The sequence below is a fragment of the Lepidothrix coronata genome, unplaced genomic scaffold, assembly GCF_001604755.1.
Source record: "Lepidothrix coronata isolate B3197 unplaced genomic scaffold, Lepidothrix_coronata-1.0 Scaffold41, whole genome shotgun sequence".
NCBI classification, from domain to species: domain Eukaryota; kingdom Metazoa; phylum Chordata; class Aves; order Passeriformes; family Pipridae; genus Lepidothrix; species Lepidothrix coronata.
Window position 1 is genome coordinate 6,022,954 of NW_016690221.1, and position 20,578 is coordinate 6,043,531.

Genomic DNA, 20,578 nt, shown 5'->3' on the forward strand with positions numbered 1-20,578 from the left:
AAAAAAAAAAAAAAAAAAAAAAAAATGGAGCTTATTTCCTGGCAGGGCGAGCCTTCAGCAGAACAGGAGGGGAAATGTTATTAAAGAAAATATTATTTGACTGGGGTTTTTTTTCCATTTTATACGGAGGTGTTTGCTGCCCTGTGTTTGCTCTGCTGCCCAGTGCACTGTGCAGAGCAAACATTGGCCGTGTAACACCGTGGGCGAGTGACAGAGCCCGTTCTGCCCCTGTCACGGTGAGTCCGTGGGTGCCCACGCCTGCGGGACACCCGCCCTCGAGGGGCTCCTGCCGCTCGTCCCCCTGCGTGAGGACTGCATCCATTTAGAATAATGAATATTTTGGGTGCTCGGGGGTTGGTAGTGCACGCACACCCCTCCTTGCATCATCGGCTGTGCGTTTGGTTTCACGTGAGCTTTGGGATTGCCCAGAGAAGTTCGAATGGGATGTGCTCCGGTAAAATGGATGGTTAGGAAATCCAGGAAGCACCTTCCTCATGTGGCTAAAGGGTTGGTAGCAAAAAAGTTCGATATGCTGCAATCCACATGAAGAATATGGCGTTATAGACTATCTGGTGGTCTTTAAAAGCTTAAGTTCTTTACTAGTGGTGAGAAAAGTTACAGTGACTGTTGCTTGTTCTGAAAGGTTTTAGTTATGAAGTAAAACTTATTCGAAATAGGTTGGAGTATGGTCTCTGTCAAATGGACTCAAAGAGAGTTAATGCAGTTATTTAGAGAAGGTTCATTAGTACATGTCAGGGGTAGTACTGACAAAGTTCTTAGAAATTTGCTTGACTAGTTCATCATAAGAAACAATAAAACCACTGTGTAAGAATGAAATATCTACAAAAGTCCATGTTTTGATTATTTGTATTCTTGATGTAAGGAATAGTCTGTAATGGTGAGGGCCCTACGAAAACTTGTATGTCTGTTTTTTCAATATATGCGGATAGATGTGTATAAACAGTTACCTTTTTTTTACTTTCTCCCTTTGTTGTATAAAAGTTGTATTCCTCTATGTAATAACATGCCACAATAAGATTATGGTCTTGGAGCCACTTGGAGGTTAGTGCCCTCTTGGAATAGTCTGGTTAAGATTGTGGTAAATCTGTACAATTTGCATTTTTTCTAGAGTATGAGATGTCATGATAAGTCTTCTCCCTAAATAAATAAATTTCAAATTCATCCAAGATGGGATACATTTATCTTCAGAGAATGTGTGTCCACTTATCTTGTGGTTATTTAAGCATTATCATAACTCTTTTATTTGAACCGTGTGTTCTCTCCTCCTCATGTTTTTATACATACATGTGTCATAAGTGGTATAACTCCAATTCAATTTTATCTGAAATCCAGAAATCTTTTTTGGGGGTGAACTTCAAATTAAATTCTTCTGGAAGCCTGTGTTAAATCATAACTCTGGCTAACAGAGCTATGCTTTTTAAAATATTTTTTTATACATATATGTATTTTTTTATTTTGATTTTTCCTCCATTTATATTTTGGTATAAGTGACCAGTTTTCTGAAGGATTTGAACATTTCAAGTTAGGTGACTTTGTCAGTGGTAAAACAGTGTACATTTTCCACTTGCAACTTCTTGCTGTCTCTACAACAGTGTTTTCCCTAAACATGAAAAACTGTTTTGGTTTCTTGCTCAGCCCCGGCTTTTGTCTTCTGTTACTGTGCTATTTACCACAACATCCTGGTAATTTTACAGAAAACTCGTGACAGCACCTGCATGCCGGTCCTGCTGCATGTCAGGAGATAATAAAGCTTCAAAGAATAAATATCTATAAGCCTTGTGGTGACACAGTGCCATTTTCATTCAAGCCCAACAGTCATGAAATGGCTGCTTTCTTTTTTGTTATCTTAAACTTTTCTTAGCCTGGAGAATAAACACAATATTCTTTGGGCTGAATACTGATACCGTTTGAGATTAATTTAGTGTTGGGAATAGTTTTTGGGTTTTGATGGTAAAACTTTCTTTTAGGCAATTAAAATAATGTAGTGGTAAACTCAGGTGTACTTCCCATGAAATAGGAAATGAGCTACACCTCTGAGTTGCTTTGCACACACATTAGTTTATGTAGTGTTTAAAAATCATCCCTTTATTTCATTAGGAGTACAGCTACAGAAATATAGAATCAAGATTGTAAAACAGTATATGAAGCAACATTGTCTTTTTTGAATTTGCACTTAATGTTCAGTCTTATCACAGCTGGAGAATGTCCCCTTATCCTTTCCCCAGCTGCCAAGTGACTCCAAGGTGTGACATAGTGCTCATAAAATCTTTAGCAGTTTACAATTCAAAGTGCTGAAAAAAACAGTACCAGACTGGTTACAGAATAGGGAAGTAACCACAAATCCAACCCTGTTGCAGGATAACCTCAGTGAATTGGATTAACACATCCTGAAGGCAGTGAATGACAGAAGGCAAAGCAGGTCAAGGTGTGTCAGGGTCTCTCAGGGGCTGAAGGAGGCAGGAGGTGTTGGGAAGCTGATCGGACACCTGGAAGGAAGAAGCTGTGGCTGGTGCCTCCCTAGAGCTTGGGAGGACGAGTCACATCTTGGAACTCGTGTGGTCAAAGGCTCCCCTGACTGTGAGCAGAGCCAGACCCTGCAGTACCAGGGGAAGGACTGAGTGCAGCTGCTTTAACCCCCTCAGAAAGTGTGTTGTCCTGTGGTTCAGGAGGTGATATTGAAGAACTCATCCACCAGTCGTTCTTAAAAACTGTTTAAGACCATGAAAAAAGTATTCAGTTTATTTCTGATTGGATTCTGTACACACTTGGTCTCATTTACAGACAAAACTAAAGGAATATACTACTTTATTATGGCATGTTATTAAAGTGGGTTCAGAAACCTTTCTTAACTGATTGGTTTCTTGCTGCAACTCTGCCACACCTATTTTTCTTGCTGCTTAAAATAAGCAGATCTCCTGCTTCCCACCTCCATGCCCTTACTAATGTGAGCAGAGGAGGAGCATATATATATATATTTATATATATGAAATTCAGCATTCAGCAGTAAAAGGTGGGCTTTTTTCTCTTCCCATAATTCAAGGGAGAAACTAAGTTGCTGTATATCCACTTAGCAATTGGAAAAATTCAGAAGGGATTCATTTCTCAATTAAGACCACATTGGAGTTCAAGGACTTTCTGGATTTCATAGCATTTTATGGAGCTTAGTGCATCTTCTTAGGAGTTTTGAAGCTGTATTTTATGTATTTACTCTACCAGCTTACTGGCAGGAGGGTGTCATGGGTGAGTAATTATTAGTGAGGCAGGATGAGTCACAGGTGAGCGTGTGTGGTTTGTAACATATGATGTGAATTTGATGTTGGTAGCAAACAAAAGCAGCTCAGAGCCCTTTCTGTAAAGCCTCTACATCTTGTGTCCTCATCTACAGCAGAGCTGTTTGAATACTGGCACGTGATGCTAAGGGAGGTTCAAACAAGTAACTGCCTTCCAGCCATTGATCATGTTTTATGGCAGCCTGAATTAAATTATGTGAGATAATCACAATCAGCAAATTAGTCTTGTCATTTACTCCCTTAAGGGCTCCCAGGAGGAAAACTGTTTGGTTTTTTTTTTTCCCTGAACTTCTTTTCAGGTTTTCTTTGATGTGGTGCAACTCTGGAAACCATTGCAATTGTGTGGAAATATTGCCAAAGATTATATTTAGGTTTTTCTTTTAGCTAATATATATTGTATTCTCACTATTGAATGCTTGCAGTGTGTGTGTATTTTTTTAATCCTTGTGATGAGGTCTTGAACTGTTTGTACTGCTTTTTCACTCAGAACTAGATTAAGTTTTGGCCTTCATACCCAGTGGATTTTGTAGAAGACTGAAGTGTAAAAACCTGTTTATTGCTGAATGCTGAGAGTTCTGGTGGGCAAATATTACTCAATATTTGCACTGTTCTTTTGTTCCTCCCCCAAACATTTGTTACTGGCCACTTCTAAAGCCACAGGATAGAGAGCTGTCAGTCTGGGTCTGATCACTGTGCCCATGCCTGCCTACTGATTCTTTCACCCACCAACCTCTTGCTATGATATGAGTTAAATCTCAAAATATTTTGGTAAAAATAGTCTTTGAACATATGGTAGCTCTCAACCTTTTTTTTTGTTTGTTTTTCTATCAGTCCTCCAGATGAAAATAGTGTAAAATCCTCATTTAAACGAATCCCACTACCTTCAGTGATTAAATTTGCTTTTGTGTCTGCATCTGCATGAGCAAAGGCATTTGCCTCTGGTGCATGTGTTCCATCAGCAGCGATGGAAAGTTGGCCTGTAGGAATAATGCTGCTAAAATACCACAGCAGACAAGCTACTCTAGATCCCTGCAGTGGGGATAGTGTATGTTCAAATATTAAACTTGTTTGGGATTTTTTCTTTAAACAACCCCCACCCCTTACCCTGGTACCCCCCAACCTCAGCAGCCTGCAGGGGTAACTCCCAGAGGCTTTGGTGGGTGGGCTGATGGCTTGAAAAAGGGTTGGTGTGGAATTTATGGAGGCTCTGCAGAGGCAGGGAGAAGAGACTCTAACGGGGTCACCTGAGTATTTCAGGGTTCTCTGCTGTCTAATGTGAGGGGTCTTACCAGTGGTGTTGCCTTCTACCTTCATGTTGGGGCATATTGATTTTTCAAATACCATTCAATATTGATCATTGTAGGTAAATCAGACTCTGCCAGATGACACCTTTCACATTCTTTGGAAGCTTCAAAGGGCATCTTATGGGATTTACCCATTTAAATGGGTAAATGTTCCTGTCCAGATCTCCTGTGTCAGTGCCACAAACTTCTGTCAGGCCTCTTGGATTAAAGTTCATAAAAGAGACTTCTTCAGAGCAGAAGCAGTTCTTTGGGAAATGCTGCTTGCTTGTCTTTGAGGTGATCATTGGTTCAGGGGAAAAAATAACTAATATGGTACATACTTTTTTTTTAGTTCAAGCATTATAAGGAGCACTTGAACATTTATTTGTCTGAAAAAAAAATCTGACTTTCCTTGTGGAGAAAAATATTGGATCTATCAATAATAAAATCCACATCACAGTTGAGTTTTCTTTTGGTTTATTTTAGGTTAGTAGGATTTTTCTCATTTTGTATATTTTGAGTTCAGGATATTCAACATACTTTAAATGACTACTTCCAGGCTTATTAAAAGAATCTGGCCAGTGCATGAATTTGTATTGAGGATGGTGTGGGGACAGTAGTAAGATAAATGTTTTTTGATCTTTTCTTAAAAGTTGTTTTCTTTTTCCTGAAAGATGGTTGACCCTACTCTGGCAGAAATGGGAAAGAACCTGAACGAAGCCATGAAGATGCTGGAAGACAATCAGAGGTACATGCAGAGGGTATAATACAAACCCAGCAGCTCTTTGTGCTCAGGGGAGGGTTATTGGTGTTGCTGGCATTAAGCAGAAAAAACCTCATTTTCTTAGTAGTTTAAGGTCATATTGCCATTCTGAAGCTTACACCTCTACAAATCAGTGTTGTTTCTCAGATGATGGGATTTTTAAAGTAAATGTACGTATTTTTATGCATGTTCTATAATATTCAGAACATGTCCAGTGAGCCTGATTTTTCAGAGATGTGAGATTTTTTTTTTATTATTATTGCAGTGCAAGTAATCTTTAATTAGTGTATGTATGAGACTTCTCTGTAAGCTTTCTGTTTAAGAACAAAAACCAAAAACTTAGGAACTCTTTAATTCAGTTTGAGCTAAACTTTTTTGTTGGTCTCATCTGATTTGTTTCTGAACCTGTTGTCAGTAAAATAGATTGCAAACATGTCAGTATGTATTTCTGCAAGTCAAAGTCAGTTACTTATTTGATGTTATAAAACACAAACTAAATGCATAGTTTATTCTTGTGTCTTTAACTTAGAAAAGTGGAGGAGGAAAATGAAAAGAAATATGCCCGGAAGGACATTCCTGGACCACTGCAAGGCAGGTAGGCAGCAAGAATTTTTAGATAATGCTCTTTTCGAAATCTGTAAAATATACATAGCGTGTTTGTCTTCCAGGCAACTTTAGTATTAATCATATATCATATATAATCATTAACTGTAGAATATACTGAGTTGGAAGGACCCATCAGGATCATCGAGTCCAACTCCTGGCCCTGCACAGGACACCCCAGTGCAAACATTAACATTTTCCAGGCATTATTAATAAACTTTTTCCCACAGTCACATAGGGGGGAAAAATAATATTATCATCATACCAACTATTTCCATACTCAGGGAGAAAAAAGAAAGAAAGATTACTTGTCCTTAGTTACTGAAATTGTGAACTCTTGGAATCTGATGAAGTATTGGTGCCTACAGCTGTGGTTGCAACTCAAAGCAAACATAAACAAACTTTTGCTATTGAATTAAAGCACCTGGATTAAAAAAAAATGCTGAGGATGATAAGAGAGAAAACCTTAAAAACCCCCAAAACCACAAAACAACCCCCCCCACCTTTTCAGCACAGCTGTCTTCAAAAATTAAGCAGAGCTTTTGTGCATGAGACAGGTAAGGCCATTGTACCTGAAAATTAAGATGTAAATTGATTGTGTTCTCTTTGGAAGACAATCCTGCAGGAGCTCAGGTTAGCAGTACAGAAAGTATTGCAAAAGCTATTTAAGTCTTTTGTGTACAGAAGATAAACCTGTTTTTGAGTGGAGGCACTGAATTATCTTTTCTATGAATAAAAAGCAATTTCAGTGCTCAGAGGGTGAGTTCTTACATTACTGTAAATTTTAGCTGAAATTATGAAAGGTGAAGTGTTGTGGATCTTTCCCAGTTTCACCATGTTAGAGTGCATCATGTCAGGAGTCTAACATAGCTTCTATTTGCCAGAAACTGATATTTGTGGGTAATTGTTTAGGAGATTGCTGAGTTATGAGCTGAAGCTGGTTCACGTGAAGAAAAATGCAGATCCTCAGATACTCTTTTCCTTTGCTCTGAGCAGTAATGCAATGTTGTCAAGTCAGACTTTTCAGTCCAAGTGTTCAGATATCAGAAGATTTGTTTTTCTGAGTCTCCTACAATAATTAGGTACAGTTTTGAATTCACTGATTCAGCATCCTCATCTCTGTGGTCTGTTTTTCTGAGAGCAAGGAGCCGTTTTTGTTGCCATTCTCGACATTCAGCAGAAGTGCAGTGTTCATGTCTCGCTGTGCAGTGTCCCACGTGGCCTCTTTTACATGCTGGGACTTACCTTCCTTTTTGTTTTTTAATCTGGGTTTTGTTTTCCCCTCCCAGTGGCCAGGATATGGTGAGCATACTTCAGTTAGTTCAGAACCTAATGCATGGAGAGGAGGAAGAGGAAACTTCTCAGTCCTATCGGTAAGGCCAATATGAATTACTGTGTGTGGAGGATACCTGATTTTATTATGTCCTGATTATTATAGAGCTTATACATTAAAGTATAAGTTCTGTTATGTATAAGTATATATAATTTCTATATATATTTAAATACTAAATATTTTCAGGTATAAAATCTGGTGCAACCAGGTAACTTTTTGATGGCACCTTACTTTGTATAATGAAGCAGAATAATCCATGAGGCTTAGCTTTATTAAAATTATAAAGCTTTCATTACTAGTTACTAAATTGAATTATACAAGGGAGTTGTTTCTGATGTGACAGCTCGTTTTTTCTACTTTCTGAAAGTTGTTTTAAGTCTGAAAGTCTTCATGCTTTGAATACAGATAATTTTTTTTACCACGTATCTCTGCAGATTTAGAAATAAAATTTGTTTCCATTTTTCTGTCAAATGGAAATAATGCTAACTAATCTGCAGAAGATAATTGAAAACTTAATATCTGAAGAACATTTTGGGAATTAAAAAGACACCTAAAACCCACAAGAAAAAATAACCAACAAACAAAAACCCCCCATGAAACAAATAAAAACTGTGCCTCTAAAACTATTAAGTCTCCTGAGTGTCCTCTTCGTGGGGAGAGAGAGGGTATGTGTTTGATGCACTTTAAAGTCCCAATGCAGATAAGGTGCTTAGTTCCAGCTGGTGTTGGCTGATGGGCTCAAAGGCAGCTGAGGTGTTTCTAGGCCAAGTGCAGTGCAAGAGCTTCTGTGTGCACTGGCAGTTCAGTGTGTAATGCACAGTGGCAGGAGGGTGACTGTCATACACTGTGCTTCTCTCTGCTAAATATTTAAATTGCATGTCAAGGAATTCTGCCACTCTACATTAAAAACTCATAAACCTAAATTTACTGTAATGTCCCTGGCTTGTATTTCATTGGCAGTTACTCTGCTCTGCCTTGCAGACTCCAAAATGTTGGTGAACAGGGTCACATGGCTCTACTGGGACACAGTTTGGCTGCTTATATATCTGTGCTGGACAGGGAAAGACTGAGAAAACTTACAACAAGGATCCTTTCTGATACTACTCTCTGGCTCTGCAGGCTTTTCAGGTGAGTCACTGGGAATAAGTTATGTGTGAGTAGGTAATGATGATTGTTTAAAAATGGACTAGGGATGTCAACAGAACAACCAACACACTGAGCCACAAGCTTACAAATATTTGAAAGGTCTGAAACACAGCCTTAACTTAGCCTAAAGAATGTCAGGTTGCATTCTCTTTAAAATTAGCAGTCCAGAATTTACATATATATTAACACCAGAATGAAGCCTTTAGTGTGCGTCCTGCTGCACTCTGCTCTTAGTAAGCAAGGTTTTGAACTGTGTAAAGGCAATCTTAGGAACCCAGATGTTTTTCCTTTCTTATTCTATCTTTGTGTCTAAATGAAAACATATACTAGGCTCATTGTTTAATCTTGGCCTGTCTTATCAAAGTTGTCTTCTAATCTGCTTTAACCTGGGAAAAGAGAAGGGTTTGTTGTCATTTGTCCTCCATTGAGCTCCTTTGCTGGTCAGTGTTATTTTAGTCACTAGACTGGTTTTGTTGGTCATATTTTCTTGGCTTTTCTTGCAGGTATGAAAATGGATCAGCTTATTATCATGAAGATGATCGTGAAGGTCTCCTGAAAATCTGTCGCCTCGTTATTCACACGCGCTACGACGATTACACAATAGAAGGGTTTAACGTGCTCTATTCCAAGCAGCCTGTCATATACATCAGTTCTGCAGCCAGAACAGGCCTGGGCCAAGCTCTCTGCAATCAGGTAAAGTCAATCAGTTGGGGATTTGGCTGCAAGCAGAGCTTGCAAGTAGGTCTGGGAAAAATACTTTCAGTTTTCATTTACTGCCTGTGTTTTGCAGCAGCATTACAGTGGGAGGAAGAGAAATTTTCTGCATATTTCCAATGAAAGGATCCTATGTGGTAACTTTTTAAAAAATGAGTGGTTGTTTCTACATTGCACTGTGCTTTACATAAGCTGTTGGCCGTGGTGCAATAGACCTGAGCCCAAACACACTGAATTATTGCAAAATTAGTACTGAATGATGCCCCTATACTGCTATGTTCAATAAATATTTATATTTTCTTAAAGAAACACTGTTGAGGGAGGAGTAAGCTGTGCTGATGCAATTTAAGAAGGTCTTGTTTGGGATAGTAAGATTACCCCCACAACCCAGCACTTTAAAGAAACCCATTTTTTCCTAATTATGCTTAAAACTTACTGGTTTTTCCAAGTAGTTATTTGCATGAGCGTTTGTAGACTTAAATGAGCTAACTGAGCCATATACAGACTTTCCTATGGCCTGTCTAACATTTGGTGCACTGGTGATAGTTTTCAAACACAGGGTGCACTGAAAGGAAGAGTCGAGTTCTTGAGGCCTTTGGTTTTTAGACCCTTGGAAATGGCTGGCAGAGGTACTACTCACAACTCAAAAATGTGGACTGCAGAGAAGTGAAAAGGGTATCATAGATGGAACTTGTCTCAGCCAAAATTACTTGGGAAGTAGGTGGTAAAAGTTCATTGAGTAAGTCAGTGTCCTTGGTAAGCCAAATGTTGATGGAAACTTTTTGATACAAGAAAATAGTGCTAGGGATCAGTATTTTGGGAGCCTTTTGCTTCTGAGTACAGAGTAGATTCTGCTGGTAACACTGGTGCCTTATCTTTTGTGTATAAGGTTACTTGGCCACAATTAGGTGATCATTGAACTTCAAAGTGATAACATTTTATCTTCAATTTCGAGAAGGAATGTATATTGTAGTGCAGGCAACTGGAACAGAGTTATCAGACACTAATTCAGTCTCTTTTAGATGAAAGGATAAAAGAAAACGAGTCTGTAACTGTAGTTCTCTTATTTTGCTGAATCTTCTGTTCGGTGATGGGTAGGAATGATCAGCTGGATTTCACTTGTTTAGTGATCTTTACTCAGTAGTGAAGTGACTGTGGCCTTCCAGTGGGACATGGCACAAAGCACACGTTTGCTTGCAGGATATTGATTGCAGGGGTGCCCAAGTAAAGGGCTGAGTTTAGGCCGTTGTGCAGGGCACAGGGATCTCACTGAAAAATCTGAGTGCAGCTGAGGAGTCAACTAAAAGCTGACTATTGTTTTTCTCTGCTATTAATTTGATTATAAGTTTTAGCAGGAAACTTACTTTATAACATAAATAAAGGTTTCTGTTGTCATACTGGTTTCTGTGTACTTCTGTGAACACAGGAAATGAGTGTTTCTCAGTGGCTGAAATTCCATCGTTTTTATTGCAGCTGGGGTTGCCCCTTTCCTGCATGTGCCGTGTGCCTTGTAACACTATGTTTGGATCTCAGCACCAAATGGTAAGTTTGTCTTTCCTAAGAGCTCTTTGGTTATGCTTTTTTTTTTTTTTTGTTGGCTTTTTATTTTAGCCTCATTAAATGAATGTCAATTATGTCGTTAGGAAAAGCTTGTTAACGTACTTTCACCCTCTAAGTCTTCTGTTTTATAGCTGCACAAATCACAGATGGAAGTTTTCTAAAAGCAGCTTGGATCCTGGTCTTGTAATTTGCAAAATATTTTTAATGGTATTAAAGTAAGGTGCTTTTTAGTGCAAGATTTCTAAACCACGAGTACTCAGAGGTACCTTTACCAGCTACATGATGCATCTATGTTGTATTTTTCACAAGTGCTTTATTTGACCTTCAGATTATTTTGCCTTTGAGAAGAAGAAACTGCAAGCCACAATCATGTCCATTTCTATTTTTAATGCATTTTTCTACTTCAGGAGAAATAATTTGGTGTTTGACAAACATATTGTTTTCTTATTGATAACAGGATGTTGCTCTGTTGGACAGAGTGATTAAAGATGATGTTGAGTCTGGAAAACTGCCTTTGTTGCTTGTGGCCAATGCTGGTAAGTGCTATGGACAAACAATAAAAAATAAACCCTGCTATTTCACAAATACATATATAATATAAAAATAAAAATATATTTGCTTAAACAGCTTAGTGGTTGCATATCAAGAAATATCTTAATGACCACACAATAATTATCTGTCTAGAGGGGTTTTTATTTAGCTGATTTTAAGTTGGATTATACTGCTGCAGTTCTGCTCATGTCAGTTGATGTATTAATATGACTATAACTTATTTTAGTGAGTGCAAATCTCTTGTTGAAAATCAGTTTCACGTTAACACTTCAGAAGTTTTTTTGATGGATGTGCCATCAACTTTAGCTTGAAAAATTTCCTTTTTCTTCTAGTTAACTAAACGCAACTGCTTGTGAACAAAATTTGCTCTAAGTACAAATGATGGAGGTGACTGTTAGTTGCTTTGGAGTTGGAAAAACATCTGAGATGTTAACCAGTACAAGAGGTGCTTTGTGCAGAGCCCTGGTTTGCAGGCTGACCCTCTGTCATTCCCTCTCCCTGTCCAACCAAGGCACTCCCGGCGCGGGGCACACGGACAAGCTGGGCCGGCTGAAGGAGCTCTGTGAGCAGTACAACATGTGGCTCCACGTGGAAGGGTATGGAGCTGGGAATTTATTTCTCTATAACTGTATTCATTACAAAGTCTTAACTAATTCTTAGCACGTAATTTTACAGCTAATCAGCTGGTAGGGAGCCACAGGGCCAGCTTTATTTTTGTCATATTAAGCGTTTTATATGGTTATAATTTTGAGATAGAAATTGATTTACATACATAGGAAGAATTAATTGGAGAGGTTATTTCAAGATAGGTTGGTGATTGCTTTTATTCATATGGTAATCTTATCTGCCCTTTCTTCGAAGGGCTTGAAGTGTGAATTAAAAGACCTTCTAGGCCAGGGAGGCCTGAAAGACCTTCTGAGTGAGGGAGGACGTTCTACAGTGATTATTGAGCATGAGAAGGGAGAATGAAATGAATGTGGAATAGATGACACTTCATGAAGGTTGTCAGGAAGGCTGCAGCAAGTGCAGCGTGCATCATAACTGAGAGGGGGATTAAACCAAGAGAAAATGAAGTTCCAAGAACTTAGACAATGTCGGTGAAGACTCCAGTGCTCCAAGATTGAGCCTGGAGTAGAGAGACTGTTTCTCTTGGTTCATAGGATAGTGTTATATTTGCATACTATTTATTTCTGATACCAAATTGATGCTAAATTATGAGTAGCACTTTAGGGGATGATTTCCCCAAAGGTTGGATGGAAACACTTTTAGATTGAAATGGATTTTTACTTTTGAATTTTCAGTCTTGGAATACCAAGTAGCAACATCTACTGCATTGTTAATGAAAAATGTATGAACAAAAATTACCTCCCTTTACACATCAGCATAGAATATTTAAACTGCAGATCAAAATGCTGTCTGTTAATATATATTTAATATGTTCTAAACCCACTTTTTCTTTCAGTGTTAATCTGGCAACTTTGGCTTTGGGTTATGTCTCCTCTTCTGTACTGGTATGTTTACTCTAGCTATAAAACTTAATGATGTGCTCTATGTTTTAAGGTCATGATCTAATCAAAATATATATGGCTTACATTCTGCTTACTGTAATAAACTTCAGGCTGCTACAAAATGTGACAGCATGACCCTTACCCTGGGTTCCTGGCTGGGGCTCCCAGCTGTGCCTGCAGTGACACTCTACAGACACGAGGATCCATCCTTGGTAAGTTCAGCTTCTCAGTCAAGACCCTGAAATCTTGATTTTGATCACGGTGTAGTGTCTTGTTCTTGATAAACACCTAAATTATAATTTGCAAAAGCTGGCAAAAATGGCAGCATTGAAGAGAGGTTAATAGTGTTCTGTTCATTTTCCTCCTTAGTCCTTGGCAGCCGGGCTGACATCGAGCCAGCCTGTGGAGAAGCTCCGTGCCCTGCCCCTGTGGCTCTCCCTGCAGTACCTGGGCCACGATGGCATCGTGGAGAGGATAAAACACGCCTCTCAGCTGGTGAGCAACAGCTTAGGAGAGTGTCCTGATAGCTGTCAGTAGATCCCTTTGATGACTGTGATGCATTGTAGAAGAATCAACTAAAAATAGTGTAGTTGTTGACAGCAGAGCACATTGGTTCATATTGTTACACACAAATGATGAAAGCAGAGGAGAGTGTTTGGGGGAAGGATGTGCTTTTAGTGCTAGATTGTATTTTTTTTTTTTCCGAGATATAATCAGTCTTTGTTCTTTCTAACCAGTGAAATAACACAGTCACTTCCTTTTTTTGTCACTTCTCTTAACTGTTTTTGCTTGAAAGCTGTTGAGAGAAAGGCTTTTTTATTTTTCTACTCTGCTTGGTATCATATTTATTTAAGTAATAGTAAATTACTTTTAGGAAGAAGGACTTCAAAAGATTTCTTGACATGCAGTGGGAAGTGCACTATTTTTGAAGTTGAGTCCTTACCTTTGTAAAAATAAGGTCCAGTATAATGTGTTAGTTACAAAATGTGTTATTTACATACAAAACACTTCCTTAAAGGTGCAGCACATACAGAAAATCAAAGAAGGGCAAAATGGAAATGAGAAGTCTCTGCAGTAGTTAATGAAGGAGCTCTTGGCATGAAAGACCTAAAAGAGTGAGAGAGTGTCATTAGTCATTAAGATTTTGTGGCATCTAAGATTGATCTTAGTTTTTATAATAGTCTATTAATAGTCTTAAACCACAATGTAAGAATGTCTTTTGTAAGAGGAACATGTTAGGAAGCCACCAGAACCAGTGGCTGTGATAGCTTTGAGAAAGTTAACTTTGCTACAGCACTGCTTTAGTTGGTCACTGGAGTTGTAACATCTCTGGAACTTTGTCAACAAATACACCAAGACTTTATTTTAGTGAAAATCACTCTGTAGTCAGTGTCCTACTAAAACCAGACAATATTTTTCTCTTACATTCTAAATTTACAAATAAAAACTGGATGAGTCTCTGAGGTGTTGTAGGGGTTTGTTCAAAAACAGGAAGTTAGTGTTTTTCAGAATAATTTTCAGCTTCTAAAACTGTGTTTCTCTCATTTTTGTTCCCCCTCTGCTGTGGTCTTCTAGAGTCAAAGACTGCTGGAAAACTTGAAAAACCTGGATTTCATTAAAACTTCGGTACAGTCTACTTCTAATGCTTTGGTTATATAGCTTACTGTCTGTTAAATATAACAATAACTTTGACTAAAATAGATATTGAAAAATATTACTTAAATCATAGCCACTGTTTTGAAGATGTTTTCTGACCAAGTTCAGTGAAATGTTTGTGTGTGACCTCTAGATTGTGTTTGTTCCACTGCTCTGTGCTCGTGGTCTCAGGAGCTGACAGAGTAACATCCAGAAGTTGTGTTCAGAAGTTGATTTAATTCCATTTAAAACATGGATTTTCTCAGTAATACATCTATGAAACCAGTTTCCATAAGTCTCTTTCATATATTCTGTCTGCATCTTACCCTGCTGTTGAGATCATCCTGAGAGCCCTGTGATGAAATTGTATGCAAAAATTATCCCAGCTGAGCTTTTTACACCAGAAATAGCTTTAGAAATTACCTGTAATATATTCATTCCAAATTCAGCTTCTGTGAGATGTTCTGTCCAACAGGGTTTGGTGATTTTACTCCCTGCCCCCATGCTCCCAATTTTAATTGACATTTGATGCACAGAAAATGTAGTCAGCTTACTGAGTAAGCTTTAGAGTACTAATGGCCTTGGAAGGTCAAGTTACTGTCTCACTTACCCTTTCCACTTAAACAAATCCTGCATCTTTAGGACTGTGAAATGCAGCCTCAGATTGCCTCCACCAGTTGCCCAGTCCATTTCTCCTATCCCCAGGGCAGGATCAATTATAATCTTATTATTCCTGCTGGAACTTCCTGGATGTTTCCCAATGATTCTGAGGTGATTTCCAAGAGAGTTTTTTTTATGTTAATATTTGAAAATACTCAAAACTAAATAAACTTTTTAATACTTACTATAGTATATTTGCTAACCACCACGTTTAGATTTTATACTTTGTAGTGCCCAAATTTTAAAGATGCATACCTTAAATGAATACAGTTCTGCCTTGAATGACTAATTATTTACTTTCATATGTTTAGAGATGTTTGCTTCCACTCCTGGAGTTCACTTCCAATACTGAGATAGTGTGAACATTGTTACTGCTGTCAAAACAAAATGCTCTGCTCACACTGTGCATAATAAGGAATTATTTCCTGTATTTTTTGAAGATTTAACACTGTGCATAATAATAAAGAATTATGCACAGTATTAAATCTTTAAAAAATACATGAAAAAATATATTTTTTTTTTTTTTTAGGTTGAAGATGAACTGAGTTCACCAGTGGTGGTTTTCAAGTTTTTCCAGGAATATTCAAATAGAGGTATGTGATTTATTGAAAACAGAACAAAAAAACCCCCCACCATCTCTTTACAGTATTTTAAACTAATAATTCACTAAATGAATTTGAGATAAATGTTATGTGGTACACTTTGTGTAACATGCTTTTTAAAAGATTGTGAATGCTGGTCATAATCTAGTGACGGAATCCATACACGTGACAGCTGCTTTTTTTAGATAGACCGCAGTGTTTTAAATTTTCATAACAAGTAATTTTCTGCCTTCTTGAGTGAGGAGAGATTTGCATATGATTTTGATCTTGAGAGCAGATGATGGAAGCCTCTCACAAGCTGCAGTGTTTGTACTGGTGGGGGAAGCTCTTGGTTTGTTCAGGTTTTCTGTTCCTTTCAAACACTTCGTGGCAGTGGCAAGCACCACGTGTCTCTGGTTCACTGATTACACCTGGCTGTTGCAATAAATTAAAAACCAGCAGAATACATTAGGAACAGCTCTGGAAATGCTGTCACGGGTATCCAGGAACCACATGTGTCTCTGAGCAGGACACCTGCACTGAGATGTGCTCCCAGAAAAGAGGATTTTGCCCCCTCAGTTACAGCAGAGGATGTTGCTGTGCTGTTTGCATGTGCACACCCTGAGGGGGGGACATGTCCATGGCTGAGGCAAAACACTGCCAGAGGAACGTGTGGTTCTGTTGTGAGTGTTGGTTTTAATTGCCTGTGGATTTTTTCTGTTGGGCATGAGGGAGTATTGATTTGGGGTTTGATCTAATTAACAGCTGTACTCACAAAGTAAACCTATTCATCCAGCTCCAGTGACTTGGTGGATTGCTTTGTGCATTGATTTGAAAAGCTTTCCTAGGGAGAAGTCACCCACCTGAATTACAAGGATGTAAAAGGTCCATTTCTGCACGTTTTATGTTTATAATGGACTCTTAAATTCTTAGTAGCATCTTTGTGTGGCTTAAAACCAAGTAATCATTAAAACTTGATTTAAAAAAAAAGGCTGAATGCATCAAATTAAATATTGCAGACTGCTGTGACAGAATTTTGCTTTGTGAAAACACTGAGTTTATTTCTATTGAGGCATTTGAACCTCAAAACTATTTTTCTGAGGTTTTTTTAGAACAATTACATTCAACTCTGTTTTACTTCTAGTATTTATCATGTTCAACATACCTCTGCAAAGAAGTCCTTGTGGGTCTGGTTGAGGCCCAGAACATGGTGTAAATATGTTACATTATCTAGGAAATGTAATTGTCTTTTATCTAAATTTTTGGTTGCCTTTTGTTTAATTAAGTAAATAAAAATCCACTTCTGTGATTCTTTTTTATCTTTGGATTCAGATCAGACCTCACATGCTGCACAGGCCTCAACTATTCAGCACCCCATCATAAGCAATGAAAGACACATTTATGACACTTTCAATCAGTGGGTAAGAACTGGTGCTTTTCTCTTTAGAGAAAGTGAAGTGACAGTGGAATGGTTCAGGGGTTCATTAGGATTTATAAACCCTTTGTTAGATTAGTTTTATAGTTAAACTAGAGGGGATTTTGGATTTAAAAGATTATTTTGCTCTGAAGCAAAGCTGCTTTCACATTTCTGATTATTTCACATGTAATTACTACTGAAATCATTCCTGCATCTTAAGTTGTTGGCTTTTCTCTTGGTCTTGTGGGAATATGTGAAAACTTTGGAATTCTTTTAAATCAGCCAGACACCCTGTTGACAATGTCTGTGTATTCTTGAATAGACAGATTTTGAGAAATTTGGAGAACTCTTTGCACGTGGTTCCCCTGAGCTGTGGGCACAGCCTGAGGCAGGGGCTGCAGGAGGTCATGATGCTCTGTGTGCTTCTCTGACTGTGCCCTGTTCCTGCAGCTGGGAGAGCAGCTGGCACAGCTGGTTCCTGCCAGTGGAGTGGATGTGGTAGAGCTGGAAGATGAGGGCACGTGTGTGCGTTTCAGCCCCCTGATGACTTCTGCAGGTAACACTCACTGCATTCAGCCCCTTGGAAAAGCTGGCATTTGCTGCAGGATTGTACACCAGTCTCCTGCTGTAAAAGCAGGGGTGCTCAAGAAACTCCTCCCCTGTGGTGAGGATTTTCTCACAAACAAAACAAAACTGTCTCAGTTTTATCGTTGTGCTGCACCTTGGCACTGAGTGCATTAGAGGTGGCTCAGCTTTGTGGGTGACATTGCCTCACCACCTCTGCAGAGAGAGACTTTTACTGGTTATTTTTTAAATTCATTAGGAAAAGCAAGGGGAGAAGCTGTTTGCTTCTAACAGTTACATTCCTTCCCTGAGCTGCTAAACACCAGATGCCTGACCTTTCTACCCAGGGGCTTCAACACTGCCAGGTGCTTGTGTTCAAAATATAGCTACTTTAGTAGAATAATTATTTACTAAATCTGTGGGGTTTTCTATAATTATTGGTTTCCAAAACCTGTGTTTTGGAAAGTGTCTTAAATGTCATGTTTAAGCCAGCACTGTTGTGCTACTTAGTTTAGCCCTGGCAGATGCACAGTGCAGTTTGTGCAGGGGCTCAGGGTGATGCAGTATCTCCTGTTAGCTTGGGGGGGGGAGTAGCTCATGTGAGAGGGTCCTGATGTGCACTGAAAAACAGATTTTAGAATAAAATGACTTGGTGATGCTGTGATGTTTTGTTTTAAACCAGCATGGGAGCTAATTCGTGACCAGCTGGTCTATGGGAAGAGGATTTTTTTCTGATGCCAGCTACTGATGTAATGAAAAAGGATATTGTAACATATCCTTATTAGTTTGTAACATGAGAAAATCCTTTTTATTAGCTTTTTATGAAATCCTTACGTCTTTTAATTTTGATGTATCAGGGGATAGATAACTGAAGAAAAACACATAGATCAAGATATTTGATACTGTCTGTAAATTCTATTTATGACTGACTTGCAGAGAGCCTTCTTCACAGATTACTTAATTCAGATATCTCTGTGATGTCCATCACATATATCACTCACTAACACATCTGCTCTTTAGTTTTAGGAACTGAAATACAAGACATTGATCAGTTGGTGGACTGCTTGAAGATGAAGATCCCAGTACTGACAAGCACTCTGCAGCTGAGAGAGGAGTTTGAGCAAGAAGTGAGAAGAACAGTTGGCCTGTTGTATATTGAAGATCTTGGCTGGCCAGGGTTAGGTGTTGTAAGGTAAATTATTTTCTTCATTCTGTATTTGGATAGACTGTGTTTTAACAGGCAGAAATACGTGGTCTCTTTAGTTGTGATCTGGATGTATCATTTGCTGGTTATTATCTGGCTTTGCACCCAGTTGAAGCTTTTGAGGGCTTTATAATGTTATTTAGTTTGATTGTGTTTTTTAAAGAAAAGCTGAAGTGCTGTTTTAGCAAAATTAGGGCACCACTTGTAGCATTGTAGGCAGTTTGTGGCTCTTTTAGAGGGATATGTGATGTGCAAGTGCATCCTCTTTTTAGCCAAGGGTAACTTAGATTTTTATCTGTAATGGCACTCACTGATATGCTGAATAGCACTTGGAAAAAACCCTCCAAGTGCCTGTTGTGATCCTTTGGGAAGGCTTCTGTATAGTCAAAACAGTTCAAGTATAATCAATATATCACCTAGAAATCTATTGAGTTTGCAGTAGCAGACTTGCCCCACCCCAGAATCTCTGTTTACAAACCAGCAAACTTGCTGATCTGAGCTGTAACATTCATAAAATACAGGAATTTGTAGGAACACGCTAAATGTGCAGGTATTTTTGTATGTACTGTAAAGTAAAATTACTATTTCTTGGCTTGAAGGTACAACTACCACAGTGATGAGAAGAATGATGACAAACAAGAAAAAGAACTAGAAAAAATCAATACAGAACTTCTGAAGAAGTTAAATGAACTGGAGTCAGATCTCACTTTTTCTTTGGGTAACTGCACTATTTAAAAAACTTCTGTTCAAGCTAACAGTCATTGTCCTAGCTGTGTTAGAATGGTTTGATAGGTCATTACAGTGCAAAATTAGCTGCTGCCTATGTGGTTACTGCACAAAGAACATCTGTAACTGTTTGTTCCCCCTCCCCTGTTTCAGTTGGGAAGTGTTCACCAAGTGAGCAGGGTGCACTGTTCCCAGAAGTACTTCTGAAAACTGATTTATGGGCAATTAGACCAAGAAGAGTTTCCTTGTCAGAAAGACTAAAAGCTGCAGTGTCCCTCTGTAAACTCAGCCTTCTCAGGTTGTGCTGGATCTAGTGAAAAGCAGATCTCATTCCAAACCCACTGGCACTGACGGTTTCACTGCTCTCTGTAGCTGGATTAAAAGCTTCAGATGACTTTTGTGATAATTAGCAACACTCACATTTACACAGTGCCACATGATAGCTGCAATAGCATTAATTTGCTTACTCAGAACTCTGATCTTTTTCCAGTCAGCTTTCAAGAATTAAGTGCCCTGTGGATGTGGAACCAAGTAAGCTGTACATGGCAAAAAATTAAGGAGTTTGAAGCATATCTAACACTGATATTTATAATACACTCCTTGACTGTATAAAATACCCACTGTTTTTCTTGCTTAGATTATGTTTTCTGTCTTTGAAAACCCCCAGGGCTGAACTTTTTTGGTCTACATAATTTACACCCCTGCAGATCCTGCCCTTAATTACTGAAGGGGGTGTGTTTATTAGGATTTCCAGATTGACACACATGGGTGTTGCAGCCATTGCAAGATTGTGCCAGATTTGTACATCACAAAGACTTGATTATCCCTGTGCTCACAGGTCCAGAATTTGGGGGGCAGAAGAACTGTGTTTACATTGGAATGGTCACGGAGGATCTGGATGTGTCAGAGTTGGTTGAAACCATTGCAGCAACAGGCAGAGAAATTGAAGAAAATTCCAGAGTATGTATTAATAAATCACAGAATATTTCAGTACCCTTTTTTTTCCCCTTTCATATTG

The 20,578-nt window shown here is 38.6% G+C and overlaps 1 protein-coding gene across 2 annotated transcripts in view; it reads left to right on the plus strand.

Moving 5' to 3' along the window:
* The window catches only part of PDXDC1 (pyridoxal dependent decarboxylase domain containing 1), a 28,197-nt gene that overhangs the window by 432 nt on the left and 7,187 nt on the right, over positions 1-20,578 (plus strand). Inside the window, exons 1-19 of one of the 2 annotated variants that reach the window (XM_017813495.1) lie at positions 110-236; positions 5,269-5,342; positions 5,887-5,952; positions 7,250-7,333; positions 8,275-8,421; positions 8,943-9,132; positions 10,627-10,695; positions 11,171-11,249; positions 11,777-11,861; positions 12,728-12,776; positions 12,884-12,985; positions 13,143-13,268; positions 14,349-14,399; positions 15,598-15,661; positions 16,982-17,070; positions 17,517-17,622; positions 18,651-18,822; positions 19,434-19,552; positions 20,399-20,520. In XM_017813495.1, the coding sequence (XP_017668984.1) occupies positions 5,269-5,342; positions 5,887-5,952; positions 7,250-7,333; positions 8,275-8,421; positions 8,943-9,132; positions 10,627-10,695; positions 11,171-11,249; positions 11,777-11,861; positions 12,728-12,776; positions 12,884-12,985; positions 13,143-13,268; positions 14,349-14,399; positions 15,598-15,661; positions 16,982-17,070; positions 17,517-17,622; positions 18,651-18,822; positions 19,434-19,552; positions 20,399-20,520 (1,794 nt within the window). In that variant the 5' untranslated portion in view covers positions 110-236. Of the gene's footprint in view, positions 1-109; positions 237-5,268; positions 5,343-5,886; positions 5,953-7,249; positions 7,334-8,274; positions 8,422-8,942; positions 9,133-10,626; positions 10,696-11,170; positions 11,250-11,776; positions 11,862-12,727; positions 12,777-12,883; positions 12,986-13,142; positions 13,269-14,348; positions 14,400-15,597; positions 15,662-16,981; positions 17,071-17,516; positions 17,623-18,650; positions 18,823-19,433; positions 19,553-20,398; positions 20,521-20,578 lie in introns of those variants that run through there. The other variant, XM_017813496.1, reaches the window with a different exon arrangement.